Source organism: Polypterus senegalus, chromosome 3 (genome assembly GCF_016835505.1).
Source record: "Polypterus senegalus isolate Bchr_013 chromosome 3, ASM1683550v1, whole genome shotgun sequence".
Classification (NCBI taxonomy): Eukaryota; Metazoa; Chordata; class Cladistia; order Polypteriformes; family Polypteridae; genus Polypterus; species Polypterus senegalus.
The window spans coordinates 217,045,590-217,066,868 of record NC_053156.1 but is presented as its reverse complement, the minus strand read 5'-3'; the positions used below and the strand labels follow the sequence as shown (position 1 = coordinate 217,066,868).

The following is a 21,279-nucleotide window of genomic DNA, read 5'->3' as shown; positions in this document are numbered from 1 at the left end:
TCCTTTTGCACAGCTATCTGGAGCGCCACACACCCCATTCCAGCGACCTCATGACCCCCCGATGCTCTCCCAATCCGTATACTGACTTCATAGGAAGAGTCACCAGAGACATGAATGTCACTGCCAAGGTAAGTAAACCTCTCAACAAGGTTGACACTCTCTCCACAAACAGACACACTGCTGATGGCTGTGCCCAAGAGGTCATTAAAGGCCTGGATCTTGTTTTTTATCCAGGATACTCGCAAGCCCAGACACTCAGACTCCTCGCTCAGTCTCTCAAGTGCCCCGATCAGAGCCTCCATTGACTCCGTGAAGATCACAGCATCGTCAGTAAAGTCAAGATCCATGAATCTTTCTTCACCAACAGATTCCCCACAGCCACTGGACCCCAAGAACTTGCCCAACACCCAGTCCATACAAGCTTTGAACAGAGTAGGAGCAAGAACACACCCCTGACGAACACCAGAATCAACTGGGAAAATCGTAGAAGTCCTGCCTCCACTCTGCACAGCACTCACAGTACCAGTGTACAGGCCGGCCATGATATCCATCAACCTCGAGGATCCCGCGAACCCTCAGGATGTCCCACACGCAGCTCGATCAACTGAGTTGAGCGCTTTGCGAAAATCGACAAAGGCTGCAAGGAAACTCTGCCGATATTTGCGTCTGCGCTCCATGAGAACCCTCAGTGCCAGGATGTGGTCAATGGTAGACTGTTCCAGTCACTGGTAGGTGAGCAAGTGATCACGGATCCTTTTGAGGACCACCCTAGCAAGGACCTTACCCGGCACCGAAAGCAGTGTTATCCCCCTGTAGTTCCTGCAATCCAGGCGATCACCCTTCCCTTTCCAGATTGGGATGACAAGTCCCGTTTTCCGGTCAGTTGGGATGATGCAAGTCTCCCAAATGGAAGCAAATATTGCTTGCAATGCCAGGAGGACAGCCTTACCACAAGCCTGGAGAAGTTCACCCCAGATATCACAGATCCCTGCAGCCTTCTAAATCCCCCCCAACATATGTGCTCAAAAGGAGAAAAATTTAAATCCCAAAAAAGCTAAAACCGTTGTTGGCAGTAGTTGGTGGATAGTAGGTAGGTGAAAATAGCATAAACAATTTACTTTACAGGTATCTCCTTAGAAACAATGTTTTCAATTATGCATTTTAATATATACAAGAGGTTTCATTTAATGTCCTTTGTGAGTTACCCTTAGAGCCTGAAAAAACAATTTGGCATTTCCAGAAGGCATTATTTTCTCAATCAAACACCACCACAATTACCAAAACGCATACAGTAAAGATGATGCTGCCTCCTTCTCAGTGTGTTTAGTCAGTGTGATACTGATTGTATTTTTTTTTTCTTGTCCTTGCTGCATGGGTTCTGTTTCTTTTCTTTATTAAATTAAAAGACAAATATCGTACACATAAGCAATGAGTATCATATTATAATGGCACCATACGTAATAATAGCAGCAAGGTCAATGGCAGAAGCAAGTGCACTACAGAAGGTGGGAGTACATAATGTTTTGACCAGGTAGACCATTATGTAAATTAGTCAACTGCTTTAAGTGCCTGTTAAAGGAAAGCACTTATAAACCAGGTGCTCTCTCACCAAGACTAAGCAACCTATTCTTTTCACAACAGCGAGTTAAAATCATAAGAGATAAGCTATTTTCTATTAGATCTCCATCTGTTGGCATGGTACTTTGCTACATTATGGTTGTTGTGTTTGAAAATTTAAGATTATTCTGCATAATACTGTGGCTGCAAATCAGCTTAATGGAAAACAGTGACAGTTGTACCTTTAATGAAGGCAAAATTCATCTTTAAGGTGTGTTTTGGTTACTACTATTAACTACTGAAGTGCCCATGCTAATTTTAATGGACTTCTGTATTATTTTAGGGACTCCATTATTTTTTTCCTTCTAAAATTACTGGTGATTACCCTTTTTCAATTGGCAGAGTTCACCTTGGGAGGGGGTTTTCAGGAAAGCGTCTTCTTTTGGCTGCTCCTGTTAGGGGTTGCTAAAGCAGATCATCTTCTTCCATATCTTTCTGTCCTCTGCATCTTGCTCTGTTACATCCACCACCTGCATGTCTTCTCTCACCACATCCATAAACCTCCTCTTAGGTCTTCCTCTTTTCTTCGTGGAAGTTCCATCTTTAGCACCGTTTTCCCAATACATCCAGTATCTCTCCCCTGGGCATGTCCAAACCCAATGCAATCTCACCTGACTTTGTCTACAAACTGTCCAACCTTAGCTGACCCTCTCATGTACTCATTTCTAATCCTGTCCATCCTCGTCACACCCAATGCAAATCTTAACATCTTTAATGCCACCTCCAGCTCTGTCTCCTGTTTTTTGGTCAGTGCCGTTTCCAACCCATATAACATAGCTGGTCTATAGACCGTCCCCCTCCATCTTGCTGATACCAGTCTGTCACAAATCACTCCTGACACTGTATTGTTGATCCCAGGTATTTAAACTCTTCCACATTCGCCAACTGTGCTCCCTGTATCCTTACCATTCCTCTTTCCTCCATCTTATTTACACAAATGTATTCTGTCTTGTTTCTACTGACCTTTATTGCTCTCCTCTCTAGAGCATATCCCAATCTCTCCGAGGTCTCCATAACATGCTCTCTACTCTCACTACAGATTACAGTGTCATCAGCAAACATCATAGTCCACAGGGAATCCTTTCTAATCTTGTCTGTGAACCTGTTAATCACCATTACAAATAAGAAAGGGCTCAGAGGCAATCCCTGATGTGATCTCACCTCCATCTTGAATGCATCCGTCACTCCTATAAGCAGACCTCATCACTGTCACTCTTCCCTCATAAATATCCTGTACAACTCGTCATATAATACTACAACTCTTCTCTAGGCACCCTGTCATATGATTTCTGAAAGTCCACAAAGACATAATGCAACTCCTTCTGGCCTTCTCTAAAGTTCTTCATCAACACCCTCAGAGCAAACATCATGAACATTTTCTGCACCCAACTCATCAATTCCTTCTTTCAATGAAAGCTATACAATATCATTACAAAATATATTCTCAAGCATTCGCAGTGCGGATTGTCATTTTATCTCAGGCAGCTGCAACATGTATAATTGCCATTTTTATTGTGTTTCCTTTCTTCAACTTTTTAACTATCCCCATATTACTCAAAACCCCAATCTAAAATATCTGCCATCCGAGTTTGGCTTTGGTGACACAACTGTCTTTGACAGGTAATGCTACTAGTTTTTTTATTAAAAAGGACTGAAATAGTTTTTAAAGTACAGGTAGTCCCCAGGTTACGGACATTCGACCTACGAACGAGGCTGCAGCTGCGACGCATGCGCCTCAGTAACTGCCGCTCCGCCGTCTTTGGCCTGGGGACGCTGCAAGTGGTGGCTGGACGGAGGCTGGAGGGGGGCAATTTAGCTTCCCTTCGCAGTGTAGTGTCCCTCGGGCGGCTCCCAGCGGCAAGCGGTTTCACTGCCCGCCCATAACACACGGGTGCCCTGTTCGTTCTCGGTGGGCAGCTGGTAATGCTGCAAACGGTGGCTGGATGGAGGCTGGAGGGGAGTGATTACGTTGCTCGCACAGTGTAGTGTCCCTCGGGCGGCTCCCAGCGGAAAGCGGTTTCACTGCCCACCACCCACCACCCATGCCTGCCCTATTCGTTCTCGGTGGGTGGCTGGTAATGCTGCAAGCGGTGACCTGGTTGTGGCTAAACGGAGGCCATAGAGGGTAAACGGGGCGGCGGGGGGGTAGCATTATAGTGTGCATTGAATGGCTGCCTATTGAATGGGGGCGATTCACTACCCGCCTTTGGCCGCACCGTGTTCGTTCTCGATGGGCAGACGCTGCAGGCAATAAACTGTAGTGGAGGTGACTATGAGGTGAGCTGGTGATGAACCACCCGTCGATGCCCCCATTCATTCTCAATAGCAAGGCTGCTTGTACTGTTATGTACATAGCAGGAAGTGGTCTCTTGTCAGTACATGAGATGCACTTGGGTACAGTCAGTCAACAATAGCATTTGTTAAATTTATTTACCAGTTCCAACTTACATACAAATTCAACTTAAGTACAAACCTACAGTCCCTATCTCGTATGTAACCCGGGGACTGCCTGTATTCAAATTTTGTTATGTCATCTAAGCATGTTTGGTTAAACACCAAATCTCGGGAAGACTTGACTTATTGACTGCATTCAGTGCACTTACATTCTCCAAATGGTACACCAGCAGCAGTTTGAGTCTTTGTCACCCTCAGAATTGTCACTCATCAGTAATATAAACTGTCTGTAACAGGTTCATATCCTCTGACTTGCCTTTGGAACCTAAACATGTATTTAAGAGACATAAAATGTTTCCAAATTAGGCAAATTTCATCCATATTGAGTATAGGCTCCATCTGGTATGATTTTTATTATTTGTTGAGACAGATGCTACATCTGAAGACAGTGCCTCTCCTATTACTACAACTTGACACAGCAGTTTCAACTTTTTAAAGTAACTGAACCAACCATGACTACAATTTTTGGCTGCCTTATCACCCCCTTCAATTGCATGTGCTTTTATTTACTCAGACAGTAAAAACACCTCCTTTCATATAAGACGGAATTTGAGGGTCAAGTGCTTGCTTCTCCACTGTTCGAATTGTTTCAATAAAACTTTTTAAGTGTCTCTGTGTTGAAGTGCCAAAGTGCTCATGGTGGAGGGGAAAACAGCAGTGTCAGCTGTTTTGTGGATTTTTTTCTTTAAGATTATATATGATGCGTATTGTAAGACAAATTAAACACAAACATCACATCTATGCTGCAATGTGATTTATTCAGACATTTTATCACATCCATTTCCATATTCAACAGAGTAGTTTTCTACTCTTTAATAATTTTTTCAAACTCAATTGAAACATTTTTTTTAGTGGAACCATGATATACAAGACAGTGTACTGTGGTGACAACAAAGAGTTTCAATAATCACTGCTTCTCAAACAACAAACATTAAATACCCACTGGTTAAAGAATTGGAAATATTTATGGTGTTGAGAAATTTCAAAATAGATAGTATGCAAACAGCCTACTTTATGTAACTGCCAAGAAACACACAGTAATATCAAAGTGAAAGACAAATTGGGTTGTTTGAAAAGCTGTATATTAAAAAGTAAAAAAATCAAGAAAGGAAAATACAAGTAGGTCTTCAACTCTTCTTACACAAACTAAAGCCTATAAAATAGAATTACACAGAGCAGAAACCACTAAACTCTGTAACACTAAATAAAATTTTCATAAGAACTGAAGCCTTTAAAGTGTAAGACGTGTACACAATTGTTATCGAGCTTAGAAGTAAAGAACCTTATAATTTAGTAAAAGAGTTTTAAAAAAAGAAAAATCTGCAAAACATTTATACAGCTAGATTGGACACATCTGCCACATCTTTTTTAATTTCAGATTTATCTGTGCAGATGCATTGCACTTTGCTCTTCCATCACAAAGATAGAAATACCCTGTACATGGTAATAATAATAAGAACAATAGCAAAAGATTAATTTCACAAGGCCTCATGTGTTTTCTGTCTCTGGGAGAGATCAGAAAATGCCTTGTTAATATCTTTCATTATTATTAATTCACAGAGTTTAAGGTTTGCTTGGATTTGTCGTTTTATTGCGCCCCCTTCTCTTGTGTGGAATTGGTGCACAACTGCCACGACTACAAGATCGGTTTGCACTATGAACATCAATGAGATGGCCAATCAATAACCTAAAGATTAGAACTCTGTAAGCACAATGGCGTGTAATACCATACCAAAAACAAAATCAGTATTACTCTCCTGCTTATGAATAGTTTTGCTTAAAACCAACATGTGAAATAAACTTTATGGCTTTTCCTTTGCTTGTCCACGGTAACATCACTTCTGAATGTGACAGACGAAGTAGAATCTGCACACGTTTTAAGGAAAGTTAATCCACAACTTGCCCTTACACTAATATTTTTATACTTTTTAATTGCTAACTTTAGACTACTTTTGCAAGGTAAGTAATTATTATGTAATTAAAATGTTAACCTGAAAATGACTATGTTATTTAAAAAAAAAAATCATAAATGTATGGTCATTTATTTTTTTCATAACGTTGATATGCTCATTTTAAAAACAAGGTATAAACACATGCTTTTTCTTTGATACAATGTTTATCTATTTACCTTTTTCTTATTATCAATCGAGATGTTAACTGTTAACTAAAACTGAGATATGAACTGTTACAGTCCTAGTTGCTATACAGTATATAAACTATAAAAAGATGTGTACTTATATGAGGCATGCCTGTGCAATCCATAAGACTTACATTTGTCCTGAGGTGTTACAAGGCGAACCTTTCCTCCTGCGGGACTCTGAGGTCATGATGTCATGGGCATTGTCCCCTGTTCCACTCATGTTGAGTTACAGTAAACCTAAAAAGAAAAAAAAAAATAAGAAACTGAATGATGTTGCTCATCTGTAATATATACATTCATTTCTATTTAAACTTCTTTATCTGGTAGGCTTTAATCATTGCCTTTCCCTTATGCAAGAATTTCATATATCTTTATATATAATATGCTACTGTCACTGTTCGTTTATCTGTCCAGGATTTTAAACCACCTGTAGCTCACAAACCATTTGACCGGAAATTTGGGGTGATGATTGACCTCCCTGGTTATTCATCTTTTTATTTTATTGCAGAATCAACTCTGGGCTGTGCGGTGCATGCGTACAGGCACCATTCTCATCCATACTACCTTCACCGTCACTTCCCCTACCTCTTCATATCTTAAATCATTCTTGAGGCAGATTGAAGACTTAAGTGCCAGCTTAAGTGAAAAATTAAGAAAAATGTACTAAGTACAGTAATTGCAACACAAAACACTGACTTAATCAGTTTTAACGTGAAAACATGCTGATGAAAGAAGAGAAGTGGGCCGCTAGGGTGGAGAAAAGAAGAGCTGCTCCGGAAGCAGCAAGTACATCAACCTCTGAGCAAACAAATGCTAAACGTACAAACAATGAGGATGAATACTAGGAATGCTCAAGTCAAGTGTATTCACTGCATGTTATAGTGCAGTGCACTGTTACAGGTTACAGTATAATTAGAATGAATGGAACCAAGCAAAGGGTAACAATACTGACATGAGTATACAGAAAATTAACTGAGCAGTATTACTAACACACTGTAATATATAATATTTTAGGATGAATCTGAATAGGAGGAGAAGCACTTGGTGGCAAAGGCTGAATTGTTGACTGTTCAAGCCAATGCCAGTGTCACAAAAGAATGGCCCTCAATTATGTTATCAAATGAGTAAACTACTCAGTACACTTTCTTTTACATTATCAGTAAATACCTGCAAAAATATTTACCAACAAGCTTTCTTTCATTTAAAAATTCCCAGACAGGGTGTTTTAGTGGCTGAGACTGTAATCTTGCTGATTTGATCACCACCTCTGACACATTAAGCATCTTTAAGCACCTTAAGAAGTTAGAAGTACATGTTCATAAATTTACCATAACTATGTGCTTTAAAATATCTTGGGATGCTAATCACCAGTGAAAACTTCTTAATATAAAGGCTTGCTTGTTGAGCTGCCAAATACGTGTGAAAAGGTGTTTACTCAAAATATTGTTTACTATAAATTAATTACAACTTTTAATTTTATTTAAACTACAAAAAGCAATAGCTTCTCTTTTAATATGCAAAAAAAATGTATAAATACTCCACCATTTCTCAATATATTCTATGTCTGATAACTTTGAAAAACAGGCACATCACAAAGATTAATGAAAGCTTAATAAGATTCTCCTGACCAATCATGACAAACTTCACCGTAGGTACTGTGAGAAGGCATCCAGTGCTCTCAAGCTGCAGTTATGTTGCTATAAGCTTGGGGTTCTCATCCAGGGTGGTATCCCAAATTATGATTTATTGTAGAAAAAAGGGTTCACTACTTTTCTTTTTTTAACTTGTGCATGTAGACCTTTTCAGAAAGAGCATCATTTTTAGGGAAGCAGTATTTTGCTAACTGCTACACTCACTTAACAAATATCTCTAGTAGTTTTCTAACAGATATTCTAAATTCTAATACTGAAAATCTTAAACATTCAGAAATGTTTTCACTTTCAAGTTGTTGTGAGTCTGTGAGTCCAATAAGGTAAAATATAGATACTTATACCAGCATGAATTTGTATATATGAAGATTAGATATAGATATATGGTTGACGTAGATATACAACTGCCTCCAACCACTGGTAAAGGGGAGTAAAAAGGGTTGTTTAAAAAAAATAAATAAAAAATAAATCACCTTTTGGTGATTTACCTTAATTCTGCAAAAAAAAAAATTAGGGAAACAAAACCACATGTGCCACGATTACTGGCACCTCTAGAAATTCTTACAAAGTGTAACAGAAGACATTTACATCTGAAATTTTTTAAGTTGATCAGTCTGTGTAGAAACATTCAAGCAGTAGTCCATACCTTCCTGTTTCATTGGGATATAAGTATAAGGTGGCAAAGAGGCCACATTCCTTTATTCATTCATCAAAATCGGAAAGATAAGAGAACACAAAATTCAAACGAGCGAAAAGTGTGTTGACTAAGCCAGAGAATGGCTGCAAGATAGCCAAGTTTCATTCACAATTATGAAACTCTTAAGATTTCTCTCAGTCATTAGTCTCAAATTTGTCTTGCAACATTTGATGTGGTGATGCTTAATTTCAGGAAAGAATCAACAGTCACATTACTAATATTTAATGAAGAATGTACTCAACTAATCCTTAACTAATCCATATAGTATCTGCTATTTCACACACAGTCATTCATCAATACTCCATTGAAATTTGCCTCACATGTGCAACATTTTATTCTGTCCTCAATGTCAAGGGCAGGCCACACTTCTTCTTTAGGAGTCCTCTTTTCACAACAGAATTCTGCAGACCATGTTTGTACTGCATTATAAGAACAGGACTGATTCTGGTAACCAATGACTAGGAAAACTTAGAATGTCCTGGTGTACTATCCTTAATGCTAGTGTTGTTTTCTAGTGTTAGAAAATCAACCTGGGCACAATAATTGATTTTGTGGTTTTAAAAATTCATGTTGACTTGAAGAAAACCCATGCAAACATTGTCCACGGTTATATTTTAAATGCATTGTAATACATTACTCAAGAACACTGAGATACATACACAACTATCCCACACCCCAGCATGGGGCGCTCGACAACTCCCTAAATGTGCTGCTGAAACTGTTAAAACAGGCAGGAATTGGATGTTCACTGGCAGTTGGCAGGCTCACAGTATAATGTGTGTATCACCTGATGGTAATGAGGTGAACATTTAAACCAGCCACTGACCTGGATATGCTCACTTTCTGTAGTCTCTGCTTCTCAAGAAACCGGCTTGATGAAGGAGGCTATCTGTTCTTTTAATCTGAAGGAAGGAGCTAATGCAGGACTACCAACAACATCGCTGATTGTTTGCTATGTTTATGTGTGTGGGAGTGTCAGCTCTCCTTTGAATAAATGCTGAGACTGCTCAGTCTTCACTACAAAAAAAGCTGATTTTCTCAGAAACCTGGACTCACTTCCTTTTATTTTGTGCAAGTCAGTGAAAAAAGCAGCACAACATGGGCATTTCTCTCAGCATTGGCCCACTTACTGCCCTTTCTTTACAAGCTCCACTGAATAATCTACTGGATTGCCCATTTATGTCACTTTGTTTACTTGGAATTTGTCACACTCGAGAAGGGTACTGCAGCAGACACTGTGGACGGCTGTAGGGGTGGAATAATTATCAATAAAGTTTGACTTCAGCTCTACTTGTAGAGGTCTGGAAGTCTATAGCTGGATACTATCAGCATATCAAACATGATCATTGCATAGGGGACTGGGGGAGGTCTTTTGGGATCGGCCTCGGTCAACCTACAAAGCCACTGCTGTGAATCAAACACAACTGTCAAAGTAGGCAGGGGGCGGATGTCCACAGCCCACCTATAATGCCATCATGGTGAATCAGAGTTTGTGGGTTTGTCATTTGCAGCTTAAAGGTGGGGAAATGCTGCATTAGGCGACATAGGGGACTGCCTGGGGTGCCACTTAAGAAAATTAAGAGGTGCATGCTCCGGACAATGAGAAGCACCAATGATGTAACTCAAGTAGTGATTACTCCAGAAATGTACACTGAAAAGCAGTTTTTTGTACCTAAAAGGATGTGTGCCATGGACACCAAGGGGGACTACCAACTCACAAATAAACCCTCCCACCATCCTGGAAGTCTAGTAATACTGACTGCTACATGCTATGGACAAAGAGGGGAACAAATCCTTGGGGTCCATATGGGTTTTGTTTTACTTTACAGAAAAAGTCGGAGCTTCTTGCTGCCATTCATGCTGGCAAAAAGAAAACTTTTTTTTTTGCCATCATGTTTCACATTCTGCAGCCAGTTTTGTCATCAGGCGGATTGGTGGCTCCGAGGCTAGGGATCTACACTGGCAATTGGAAGGTTGCCGATTCAAAGCAAACTCTGCATGCAGTGAAAATTTACTTCTCCATCTAGATTCAATGCTTAGAACCATCAACCCCTTCGCTAAAATATACAAACACATGCATGAAATTGCTCAGTCCAATCCAACAGCATCTGTACGAATGGTTTTCAAGGAAAACCCTAGGCAGGATTTACTATGATATAATGCCCCGACATGTGACACCAATGTTGTAGCGATTTTCATCAGAGAAGATGGCGAACCGCCTGCCGAAAGGGACATTTGCATCTATCCTATAGGCAACTCCGGTAAACAGATATCCACGCTCAATATGAATTGTGATCCTACGGTTTACCCACTTTTATTCCCTTGCAGAGACATTGGCTGGCATAAATATTTACAACATGTTCCCAATAAAAGAACCGCCACGCGAATAAGGCTTACTCAATGCCAATTTTACGCATACAGATTAGCAATGAGGAATACATTTAGTATTTTGCACTCCAATGGCAAACTATTCCAACAGTACGTATTAGATGTGTATGTTAAAACAGAGGGCGTGCGTCTCAGCTATCTCAGATTACATCAACAAGATCTGCACGTGGAACAAACGACTATCAGACACACTGCAAGCAAACGCTGAAAATAACAATGTACGTGAAAGCAAAATGATCATATCATCGTCCACATTTACAGGAAGTCCAAGATACATGCAACAAAACTATCAGGATGCCATGGCCATAGTATGTAAATTCAGAAAGCCTCATTTATTTATCACTTTCACATATAATCCTGCTTGGCTGGAAATTTTACATGCACTGTTGGATACCCAAAGACCAGAGCACAGACCTGATATTATAGTACGGGTCTTTTGGATTAAGCTGCAGGAATTACTTAGACACATTCTACAACAACATCTTTTTGGGGTTATTGATTATATTTAAGTAGTCGAATTTCAGAAGCGCGGCCTTCATTATGCCCACATGCTGTTTACTCTTCGCAATAATTCTAACAACCACGGTCAGTTGTACGTGGCGTTGTCTAGGGTTAGATTTGTCGTCGTCTCCACCAAAACACCTATTCACAACTGCGTCTTTCAAGAAGTATTTATTTCTTCTTGATCTCTGAATTCCTTTATCACCATTTTCTGTTCCTATTCTTACACCGCTATATGCTACGGCGGGTGTTGGCTAGTGTACATTTTATATATATATATATATATATATATATATATATATATATATATATATATATATATATATATATATATATATATATATATATATATATATATATATATATATATATACACACACAGTTAGTGTTAAAAAATGCTTTAGTTGCCTCACATTTTAATGCAATCGTTTTGTTCACCTCACTGAATTAGAGCTGAAAGTCTGCACTTCAACTGCATCTGAGTTGTTTCATTTAAAATTCATTGTGATAATGTACAGAACCAAAATTAGAAAAAGGTTGTCTCTGTCCAAATATTTATGGACCTATATATATATATATATATATATATATATATATATATATATATATATATATATACATACATACATACATGCAGTATATATACATACATATATATATATACATATAATATATGTGTATATATATATATTTATATGTGTATATATATAATATATACATATAAAATATATATATATACATCCATCAATCCATTTTCCAACCCGCTGAATCCGAACACAGGGTCATGGGGGTCTGCTGGAGCCAATCCCAGCCAACACAGGGCATAAGGCAGGAACCAATCCTGGGCAGGGTGCCAACCCACCGCAGGACACACACAAACACACCCACACACCAAGCACACACTAGGGTCAATTTAGCATCGCCAATCCACCTAACCGGCATGTCTTTGGACTGTGGGAGGAAACCGGAGTGCCCGGAGGAAACCCACGCAGACACAGGGAGAACATGCAAACGAACCCGGGTCTCCTAACTGCAGGGCAGCAGCCACCCATATATGCACACACACACATATATATATATATATATATATATATATATATATATATATATATATATATATATATATATATATATATATATATATATATATATATATATATATATATACAGTGGTGCTTGAAAGTTTGTGAAGCCTTTAGAATTTTCTATATTTCTGCATAAATATTACCTAAAACATCATCAGATGTTCACTCAAGTCCTAAAAGTAGATAAAGAGAAACCAGTTAAAAACAAATGAGACAAAAATATTATACTTGGTCATTTATTTATTGAGAAAAATGATCGAATATTACATATTTGTGAGTGGCAAAAGTATGTGAACCTCTAGGATTAGCAGTTAGTTTGAAGGTGAAATTAGAGTCAGGTGTTTTCAATCAATGGGATGATAATCAGGTGTGAGTGGGCACCCTGTGTTATTTAAAGAACAGGGATCTATCAAAGTCTGCTCTTCACAACACGTTTGTGGAAGTGTATCGTGGCACGAACAAAGGAGATTTCTGAGGACCTCAGAAAAAGAGTTTTTGATGCTCATCAGGCTGGAAAAGGTTAGAAAACCATCTCTAAAGAGTTTGGATTCCACAAATCCACAGTCAGACAGACTGTGTACAAATGGAGGAAATTCAAGACTATTGTTACCCTCCCCAGTGGTCGACCAACAAAGATCACTCTAAGAGCAAGGCGTGTAATAGTCGGCGAGGTCACAAAGGACCCCGGGGTAACTTCTAAGCAACTGATGGCCTCTCTCACATTGGCTAATGTTCAAGTTCATGAGTCCACCATCAGGAGAAAACTGAACAACAATGGTGGGCATGACAGGGTTGCAAGGAGAAAGCCACTGCTCTCCAAAAAAAACATTGCTGCTCGTCTACAGTTTGCTAAAGATCACGTGGACAAACCAGAAGGCTATTGGAAGAATGTTGTGTGGACGGATGAGACCAAAATAGAACTTTTTGGTTTAAATGAAAACACTGCAGTCCAGCATAAGAACCTTATCCCATCTGTGAAACATGGTGGTGGTAATATCATGGTTTGGGCCTGTTTTGCTGCATCTGGGCCAGGACAGCTTGCCTTCATTGATGGAGCAATGAATTATGAATTATATCAGAGAATTCTAAACGAAAATGTCAGGACATCTGTCCATGAACTGAATCTCAAGAGAAGGTGGGTCATGCAGCAAAACAACGACCCTAAACACACAAGTCGTTCTACCAAAGAATGGTTAAAGAAGAATAAAGTTAATGTTTTGGAATGGCCAAGTCAAAGTCCTGAACTTAATCCAATCGAAATGTTGTGGAAGGGCCTGAAGCAAGCAGTTAATGTGAGGAAACCCACCAACATCCCAGAGTTGAAGCTGTTCTGTACAGAGAAATGGGCTAAAATTCCTCCAAGCCGGTGTGCAGGAATGATCAAAAGTTACCATAAACGTTAAGTTGCAGTTATTGCTGCAAAGGGGGGGTCACACCAGATACTGAAAGCAAAGGTTCACAAATTTTTAATATTCAATCATTTCCTTAATAAATAAATGACAAAGTATACTATTTTTGTCTCATTTGTTTAACTGGTTTCTCTTTATTTACTTTTAGGATTTATACAGAAATATAGAAAATTCTAAAGGGTTCACAAACTTTCAAGCACCACTGTATATATACACACATACATACACACATATGTGTGTGTGTGTGTGTTGGTCTTAAAAACATTGTGTTATTTTGTGTGATATTGTGTGTAATTTTGTGTATTATATAAACTATACACACAGATATCGGAATTGAACTTAATATATATTATGCCGGAATAAATTGAATCGAAAAGAATCCTAATTCTTATAAGCATTTGAATCAATCACTAACAAAATGTAGAAAGGATGTGACCTGATAAAATTCAAAAATTAGATTCAGATCAACATATACCCGTTAAAGCAAAAGTGTTTGGACTGGATTCAAAATATTATTTTTTTAAATTTGGTAACCTTGTGTTTGAAGAAACTATAATAAAGATTTGTTTGGATCTTTCATTAATGAGACTTTTTAGAAGAGACAGGTAAGTGAGAGGTGTGCACTAATTTTCACGTTCTTTCAATTTAGTTGATGAAATATATAATATACATACTTGTACAATGTCAGGTAACCAAGAAGAAATCTAAACCTGGGCAATACTAATGAACAGTGATGAGTGAACCCAGCTGAATTTGCTTCACCTTGAGTTTGGCAAGATCACTGAAGTGTCCGTGAACTTTGCTGAACTCTGTCAAATGCACTGTAGTCAATAGGGAAGGAGGAACTGAACTTGTTTTGACTAGGTTTTTAATGGTGCAATGAATTTTTAATTGTCCCCAAGTACTAAGGAAAAGTCTGCGAACTATGCTGGACAGATTATCGTGGCCAAAAATGTGATCAGAGCCGTGAGGCAACAATACTAATTACTGCATTAAACAAACAACGGAAGACGCAGAATGAACAAACACCACAAAACAACAAACAACAAATGGCCACAAACTAGCGATAAGAAAATAAAATATAGATCATTGTGCTCACAGAGTTCAAGTCTTAAGGCACACATTGGCCAGGCCACAAAGTGATGGGGTGGGACTGGCATGTTCTGTTGTGTAAAGTTGTGGCTCTGGGCACAGAAGTAATGTCTTTTTGCTTCATCTGTGCAGATGCTTTGCACTTTTTTCATTCATGAAGAAGAAAGGCCTTGTAAACAGTAATACTGTAAATGTTTTGTTTTTATTATTTCACAGAATGTCATGAGTCTTCTGATGAGGGGAAAGCTCATTTAAGGCTTATTTTGAGATTATTGATTGGCACATGGCTAATTTACAACAACAAAAAAATGTGGGATAGAAATTTGCCAGTGTTTCTCAACTGTGTAGCTTCAGAAGCCATTTTTACCTTTTTAAGTTCACCGAGGAGATGATATTGTTATTTTTTTAAATAAAAAAGGACTATCCGCACACACATTTTTAATGTAATTTCAAAGCTTTTTACAACTAGAGAGATTGCTATTTTAGTTTGCTAGAAAACCTACAGAATGTTTGTCTTTTACACATAAGTGACAGATTAACTAGTTAAAGAGCCTACCAGGTCAATTGGGGGAGCTACATGGTGGAGTGTGGGAAAGAAAATATACAGACTTCAGAAAGTATACCTATTCACCAGAATAAACTGCTCAGCAGAGTGTCTGTCTGCTTACGTAAACGTTTTCCTCTATATTATACAGTCTGAATATAATAAAGAATGAGCGTGCATTAACTTTAGGCAAGTAAACAGCAAAACGGTTTCATTGTTGAATTTATAATAGTGAAATAATAGTTGAAACAGTAAATTGTAGTGGTTTATGATGATGGTATTTAACAAAAGAATGCAAAGTGGGTAATTAAAGCTATTGCATGTTGTAAAGGAAAAAGCGTGAGCAGATCTGTGCAAGAAAGAGCCTCAAGGCCTCTGTAGAATCTTCTCTGTGTGTTTTTTTCCCCTGATGCATTAAATGATAAAAAGAGGCAGAAATACAGTTGCCCAAATGTTGTACTGCATTCTAATCGGTTGTCAATTACTAATAAGTAAATCATAAAACATTAGTATGTTTCTCTCTCCTCTTTTTGCCCTCACAAAATGCAGTGCACCTAAGATTTTTGCTCCCAGAAATAATAAAAGGATGTCAGACAATGGAAGCGTGTTATAGGAAAGCTGGGTTTAGCGGTTTTTCCTTTCTTACTTGTCAGAGCAGACAATGGTGGTATTTATAGTATCTGTTAATTGATAGTGGCCAGTGTTATTTGCATATCTATTACTATTCTTATATTCAAAGGAATGCAATATTAGCATGACCTTATTATAGAAGATCAAATTTAACTACTGTTAAAGAACAAGTAAGTTTGTTGACTGCATTTGCTTAAAGGTGGTTTAATTGTTACCAATTATAATTTTTTTTTATGTAGTGTGTTTTTGTTTATGTAGTGTATTTGTAGACCAGAATAAACCACCCAGAAGTGCTGATCAATACAATAATGTGGTGTTTGTCTCTTTATTTTGCAGTTGGCCATGTTTGCTGCGATACTTTGGGGCAGCGCTGGTTTGTACACTGCCCTGGTAAAGAATTAAAATAAAGGTTAATAAAATGGATCATGTATCCTATATACTGCATGCTACACTAAAAGTATTCTGAGAAATAACATCACTCGCATTTTCTCAATCAAGAAATGTTACATTTTAAATGCTTGGGCTAAAAACGACTTTATTCAGAGACAACATCTTCTCATAAGCACGGAAACTATGGATAAAGGACACTAAACACCTTTACTCATATTTTCTCACTTTAACACAACAGACTGCAAGCTTGATAATTAGTGCATCCATGTGTGAGTGTTTTGGGGGAATGAGCAGTAAGTAGTGTGGTTATACTATAGGGACAGTTTTTTTTCTGAAATAGGAATATTAGGATCATTTGGTATCCTTGATCACTGATCCAATATTCAGAATTAGCCAACCAGCTTCAACTTTCTCTACACAAACATATATAAATCTAAATTTACCTTCTTATTCTTGAGTGTTATTATTTGTTGCTCCTTAAATGAAAACTAGCCAATAAGGTATAATAAAAATCACCATGCTGCCTGCAACTAATGATAAGCAACCACTATCTGGTAAGATAAATCAGTAACCTGCACACAGAGTTCAAAATTTTGGACTCACCCAGGAATTTCCATGATTTTGATAGATATTTATACCTTTTTATCAAGGTTCCATTAAATGATTTAAAAAACAACCAACTGACATTTAAACATAATTTAGTAAGAAAGAGTTAAAAGAGTTTACCATTAGGACACTGAATTAATGACTGGGAAACTGCAGTTTTGTGGCTTTGCGGTCATATTATAAATGATTCATTTCAAGCAATAATACCCATTTGCAACATTAGCAATGCCTTGGCTATACCTGTAAATCAATGAAATGCTACCTTGGTAAAAAGTATTGATTTTTACTGACAAAGTACCAAAAAACCCAATTTTTAAAATGGTATAGTACCAGCATTCTGTTAATTTCTTTACCTCAAGTAAATAATACATTTTCAGGAACCTCACATTTGGTTGTTTATTAGCTTGATCATAACTACTCAATGATTAATTATATAGACATTACTTTTATCTTAATTTTTTATGGATTTTTCTGTGCGACTGTCTGACAGAGCAGGGAGGTTGATGTGAAAATTGGGGGGGTTGGGTCGTTAGTTATCCATTATCAGCTTCAGTACTGTTTTGAGATAAATATAGTGTTGTATACACATGAAAATAAAGGGAAGGTTTTGGTTGTGACACAACTAGCCTCATTATTGTTTCCTTTAAAATGGAGGAGGACTCCCCGTAAGACTAATGACATCACTTTTGTTTCTGCCCCGTCCATTACACCCTATATCAGTACTCCAACCAGAGAGGAAGTCATTATTTAGTCTAGAATCCTCTCTCCACAAGCACACAACCCTTTTCAAAGAGATAAAACATGGCTGTGGTGACTCCAGGGGCTTTCGTTGTATCTTTAATATTAATATTTATCCATTTTCATCATGGACATTTAAGAGAGGCTTTCCTCTCTTCTGTTCACAATATTTACAGTACATAGGTTTTTAGACTGGTTTAGATACACATGTTTACAAAACACTTTTTATTTTGTCATGGTTTAATAGATCACACCGACTATTTCCACCTACCTTTATTTTTCTCTCTCCTCTTTTTTCTCAGAAGCTGACTTTTGTATATACAAAAAAAAACTTTCAATTTACTTTATTGTTATTTGTCGCCACTGTTGAAAATCTGATTAATTGTTTTCCTTTTATAAAACATTTAGGTAAACATTGCACTAAAGATATCACAATACCAGGATTTCTGTATTCAATACCAATACCAGTGAAACTGTACAATACTCGATACCAGAAATCCATTCAATGGATAGTACCTACATTATAGAAATTAACAAAAAAAATGGAAGTGCCTAAAATACCAAAACACCACATAATATACATAAACACACACGCACACACAAACAGTAAATGCATACATCCTCTTTAATAAAACCCGTGTGCGTTCAGGTGTCCGTGTGTGTGTGTGTGTGTGTGTCTTCTGGTAAAGTGCGCATGCGCGGGCCATGCCATGCATCGCGCCGTGCTCTGCCCATGCGCACGGCACCGTGGACGCACACGCACTGGAAGCTGGACACACAGTGAATGGCCTAGCCACTGCCGCGCATGATAAGAAATAAAGGACAACATTGCTGGGGAGAGTGCCGATTGGGTAGTCGCGGCCGCGCATATAAATTCCGTTGCTGGGGAGACGCCACACATACAATAATCAGCTGCACGCCAGCACAAATTAAAATACTTGCTGGGGAACTAAACAGTACTTGCTGGGGAGATGCCACGGGCACGATTATCAGCTACGCGCCACACATTAAATCAGTTGCTGGGGACACTCTGCTGATTGCCCAATGTTGAGACAGAAAATAAAGTCATATTTACGGACAACAAAGCTACTATTACTGTCAGAGAAAATTGCAGGTATTTTACGGAAATAAAAACCAGTATTACTGCGAAAGAAAATTAAAGACATACAATACAGTGACGCATATTACAGCCACATGCCAGTATTACTGTAAGAGAAAATATTACAGACGTATCTACTAACAACATGCCACCCATAAAAAAAGGACATGTCAAGTAGAACAAAAGACACAGACAATCAAATCCTATATAAGCAACATCTCCTGGAAGAACGGTCAGCTTAACAAGTAAACAACAAAAGAAAGGCTGAAAGACAAAGAAAAATACGAGCAAATAGATTGATTGAAGAAAAAGAAAATGACCGCCAGAAAAACGCTAAAAGAGAAAGACTCAGAAGAGCAAACCTTAGAAAAAGTTGTCATTTACTTGCCAGAACCAGTATTCATCCACGGTCACTTATATATTACATTATCAAGAGTTAGACGTTTTCCAGATGTTGTTGTCAAGGTTGTAGATGGTCCTGATCAAGGCAAACTGTTGCCAAACTCAGACAGAATATTTACAAGAAATGTTGTTTGTAATGAAATTTTATAGAAACATTTCATGAGGTAAAAAAATAGAAAATATTTCCTAAATATCTTCTTCATATATTGTGTCATACAGATTGTTATTTTACACTAAGACAATATTAATTATACTTACTGTGTTGTCATATACGTTTCTATTTTATTTTTATTATTATTTTACTTTAAGCTTCTTGAAAAAATATTTTTGACAAAAAAAAAATTAAGACAAGAAACAGAATGAGGTCAAGGTCCCTTGCCATTTAATATAGACTGTTCATACTAATGTTTATGCACTACTATTCTAGCGCCCGTTAGTTTAATGGGCTTAATGTCTAGTTTTATTACATTAGACACTGCAGCAGAATATATATATATATATATACACAGAATAAATAAATATATAGCTTAATAAATAAATACTAACAGTGACAACACCTTTAAACTTCTGCCATATCTATCTATCAAGCAGTTACCCAAGTATCATTTAAGTAAACAAATATTGTCATTCATAAATATGAAAATATAGTGACATGCAAAAGTTTGGTCACTCTTGCTTAAAATGTCTGTTACTGTGAATAGTTAAGTGAGCAGAAGATGAACTGATCACCAAAAGGCATAAAAGTTAAAGATAACATATTTCTTTAATATTTTAAGCAAGAGTAAATTTTTATTTCCATCATTCACATGTACAAAATACCAGAAAATGAAAAGGGCCTGAAGCAAAAGTTTGGGCACCCAACATGGTCAGTAACCCTGTCGGCACGTATCACAGCTTGTAAATGCTTTTTGTAGCCAGCTAATAGTCTTGCATTTATTACATGGGGTACTCTCAACCCATTCATCCTTACCAAAGGCTTCTCATTCTGGAAGATTGTTGGGCTTTCTTGCATGCACTGCTCTTTTGAAATCTATCCAGCGATTTTTTAATGATGTTAAGGTTGGGGGACTGTGAGGGCTATGGCAAAACCGTCAGCTTATGCCTCTTGAGGTATTCCACTATAGATTTTGAGGTGTATTTTGGATCCTTATCTTGTTTAGGATCCAAAGGTGGCTCTGAGGCTAAGGATCTGCGCTAGTATCCCAAAGGTTGCCGGTTGGAATCCCCATCACTGCCAAAAGAGATCCTACTCTGCTGGGCCCTTGAGCAAGGCCCATAACCTGCAATTGCTCCAGTGCTGCTATACAATGGCTGACCCTGCGCTCTGACCCCAAGGGGTAAGCGAAAACTAGCAAATTCCTAATACAAGAAATTGTATAAGGCGAAAAAAAAAACAGTTTTTAGCTTCAACTTTTTTACAGATGCGATGTTTAATTCCAGAATTTGCTAGTATTTATTTGAATCCATCCAATTACATGTTCCCTGTGCCACTGGCAGCAACACAAGCCAAAAGCATGACAGATCCACCCCTATACTTAAATAGTTGGAGAGATGTTCATTTCCTGGAATTGGGTACCCTTTTCTTTCCAAATATACCTTTGCACATTGTGGCCAAAAAGTTCTATTTTGATTTCATCACTCCACAGGACTTGTTTCCAAAATGTATCAGACTTGTTTAGATGTTCATTTGCAAACTGAATTTTGTGGCCAAGATGCAGGAAAGGCTTTCTTCTGCCGACTCTACTATGAAGGTCATATTTGTTCAGGTGTCACTGCACAGTAGAACAGTGCACCACCACTCCAGAGTCTGCTAAATCTTCCTGAAGGTCTTTTGCCAT

The 21,279-nt window shown here is 37.9% G+C and overlaps 1 protein-coding gene across 3 annotated transcripts in view; it reads right to left on the bottom strand.

Annotated features, from left to right (window-relative positions):
* Positions 1-21,279, bottom strand: part of ncoa1 (nuclear receptor coactivator 1) — a 153,968-nt gene that overhangs the window by 70,314 nt on the left and 62,375 nt on the right. For all 3 annotated transcript variants that reach the window (XM_039748462.1, XM_039748464.1, XM_039748463.1), the window contains one exon: positions 6,343-6,448. In XM_039748462.1, coding sequence (XP_039604396.1) covers positions 6,343-6,431 — 89 coding nt within the window. In that variant the 5' untranslated portion in view covers positions 6,432-6,448. The remainder of the gene's footprint in view (positions 1-6,342; positions 6,449-21,279) is intronic.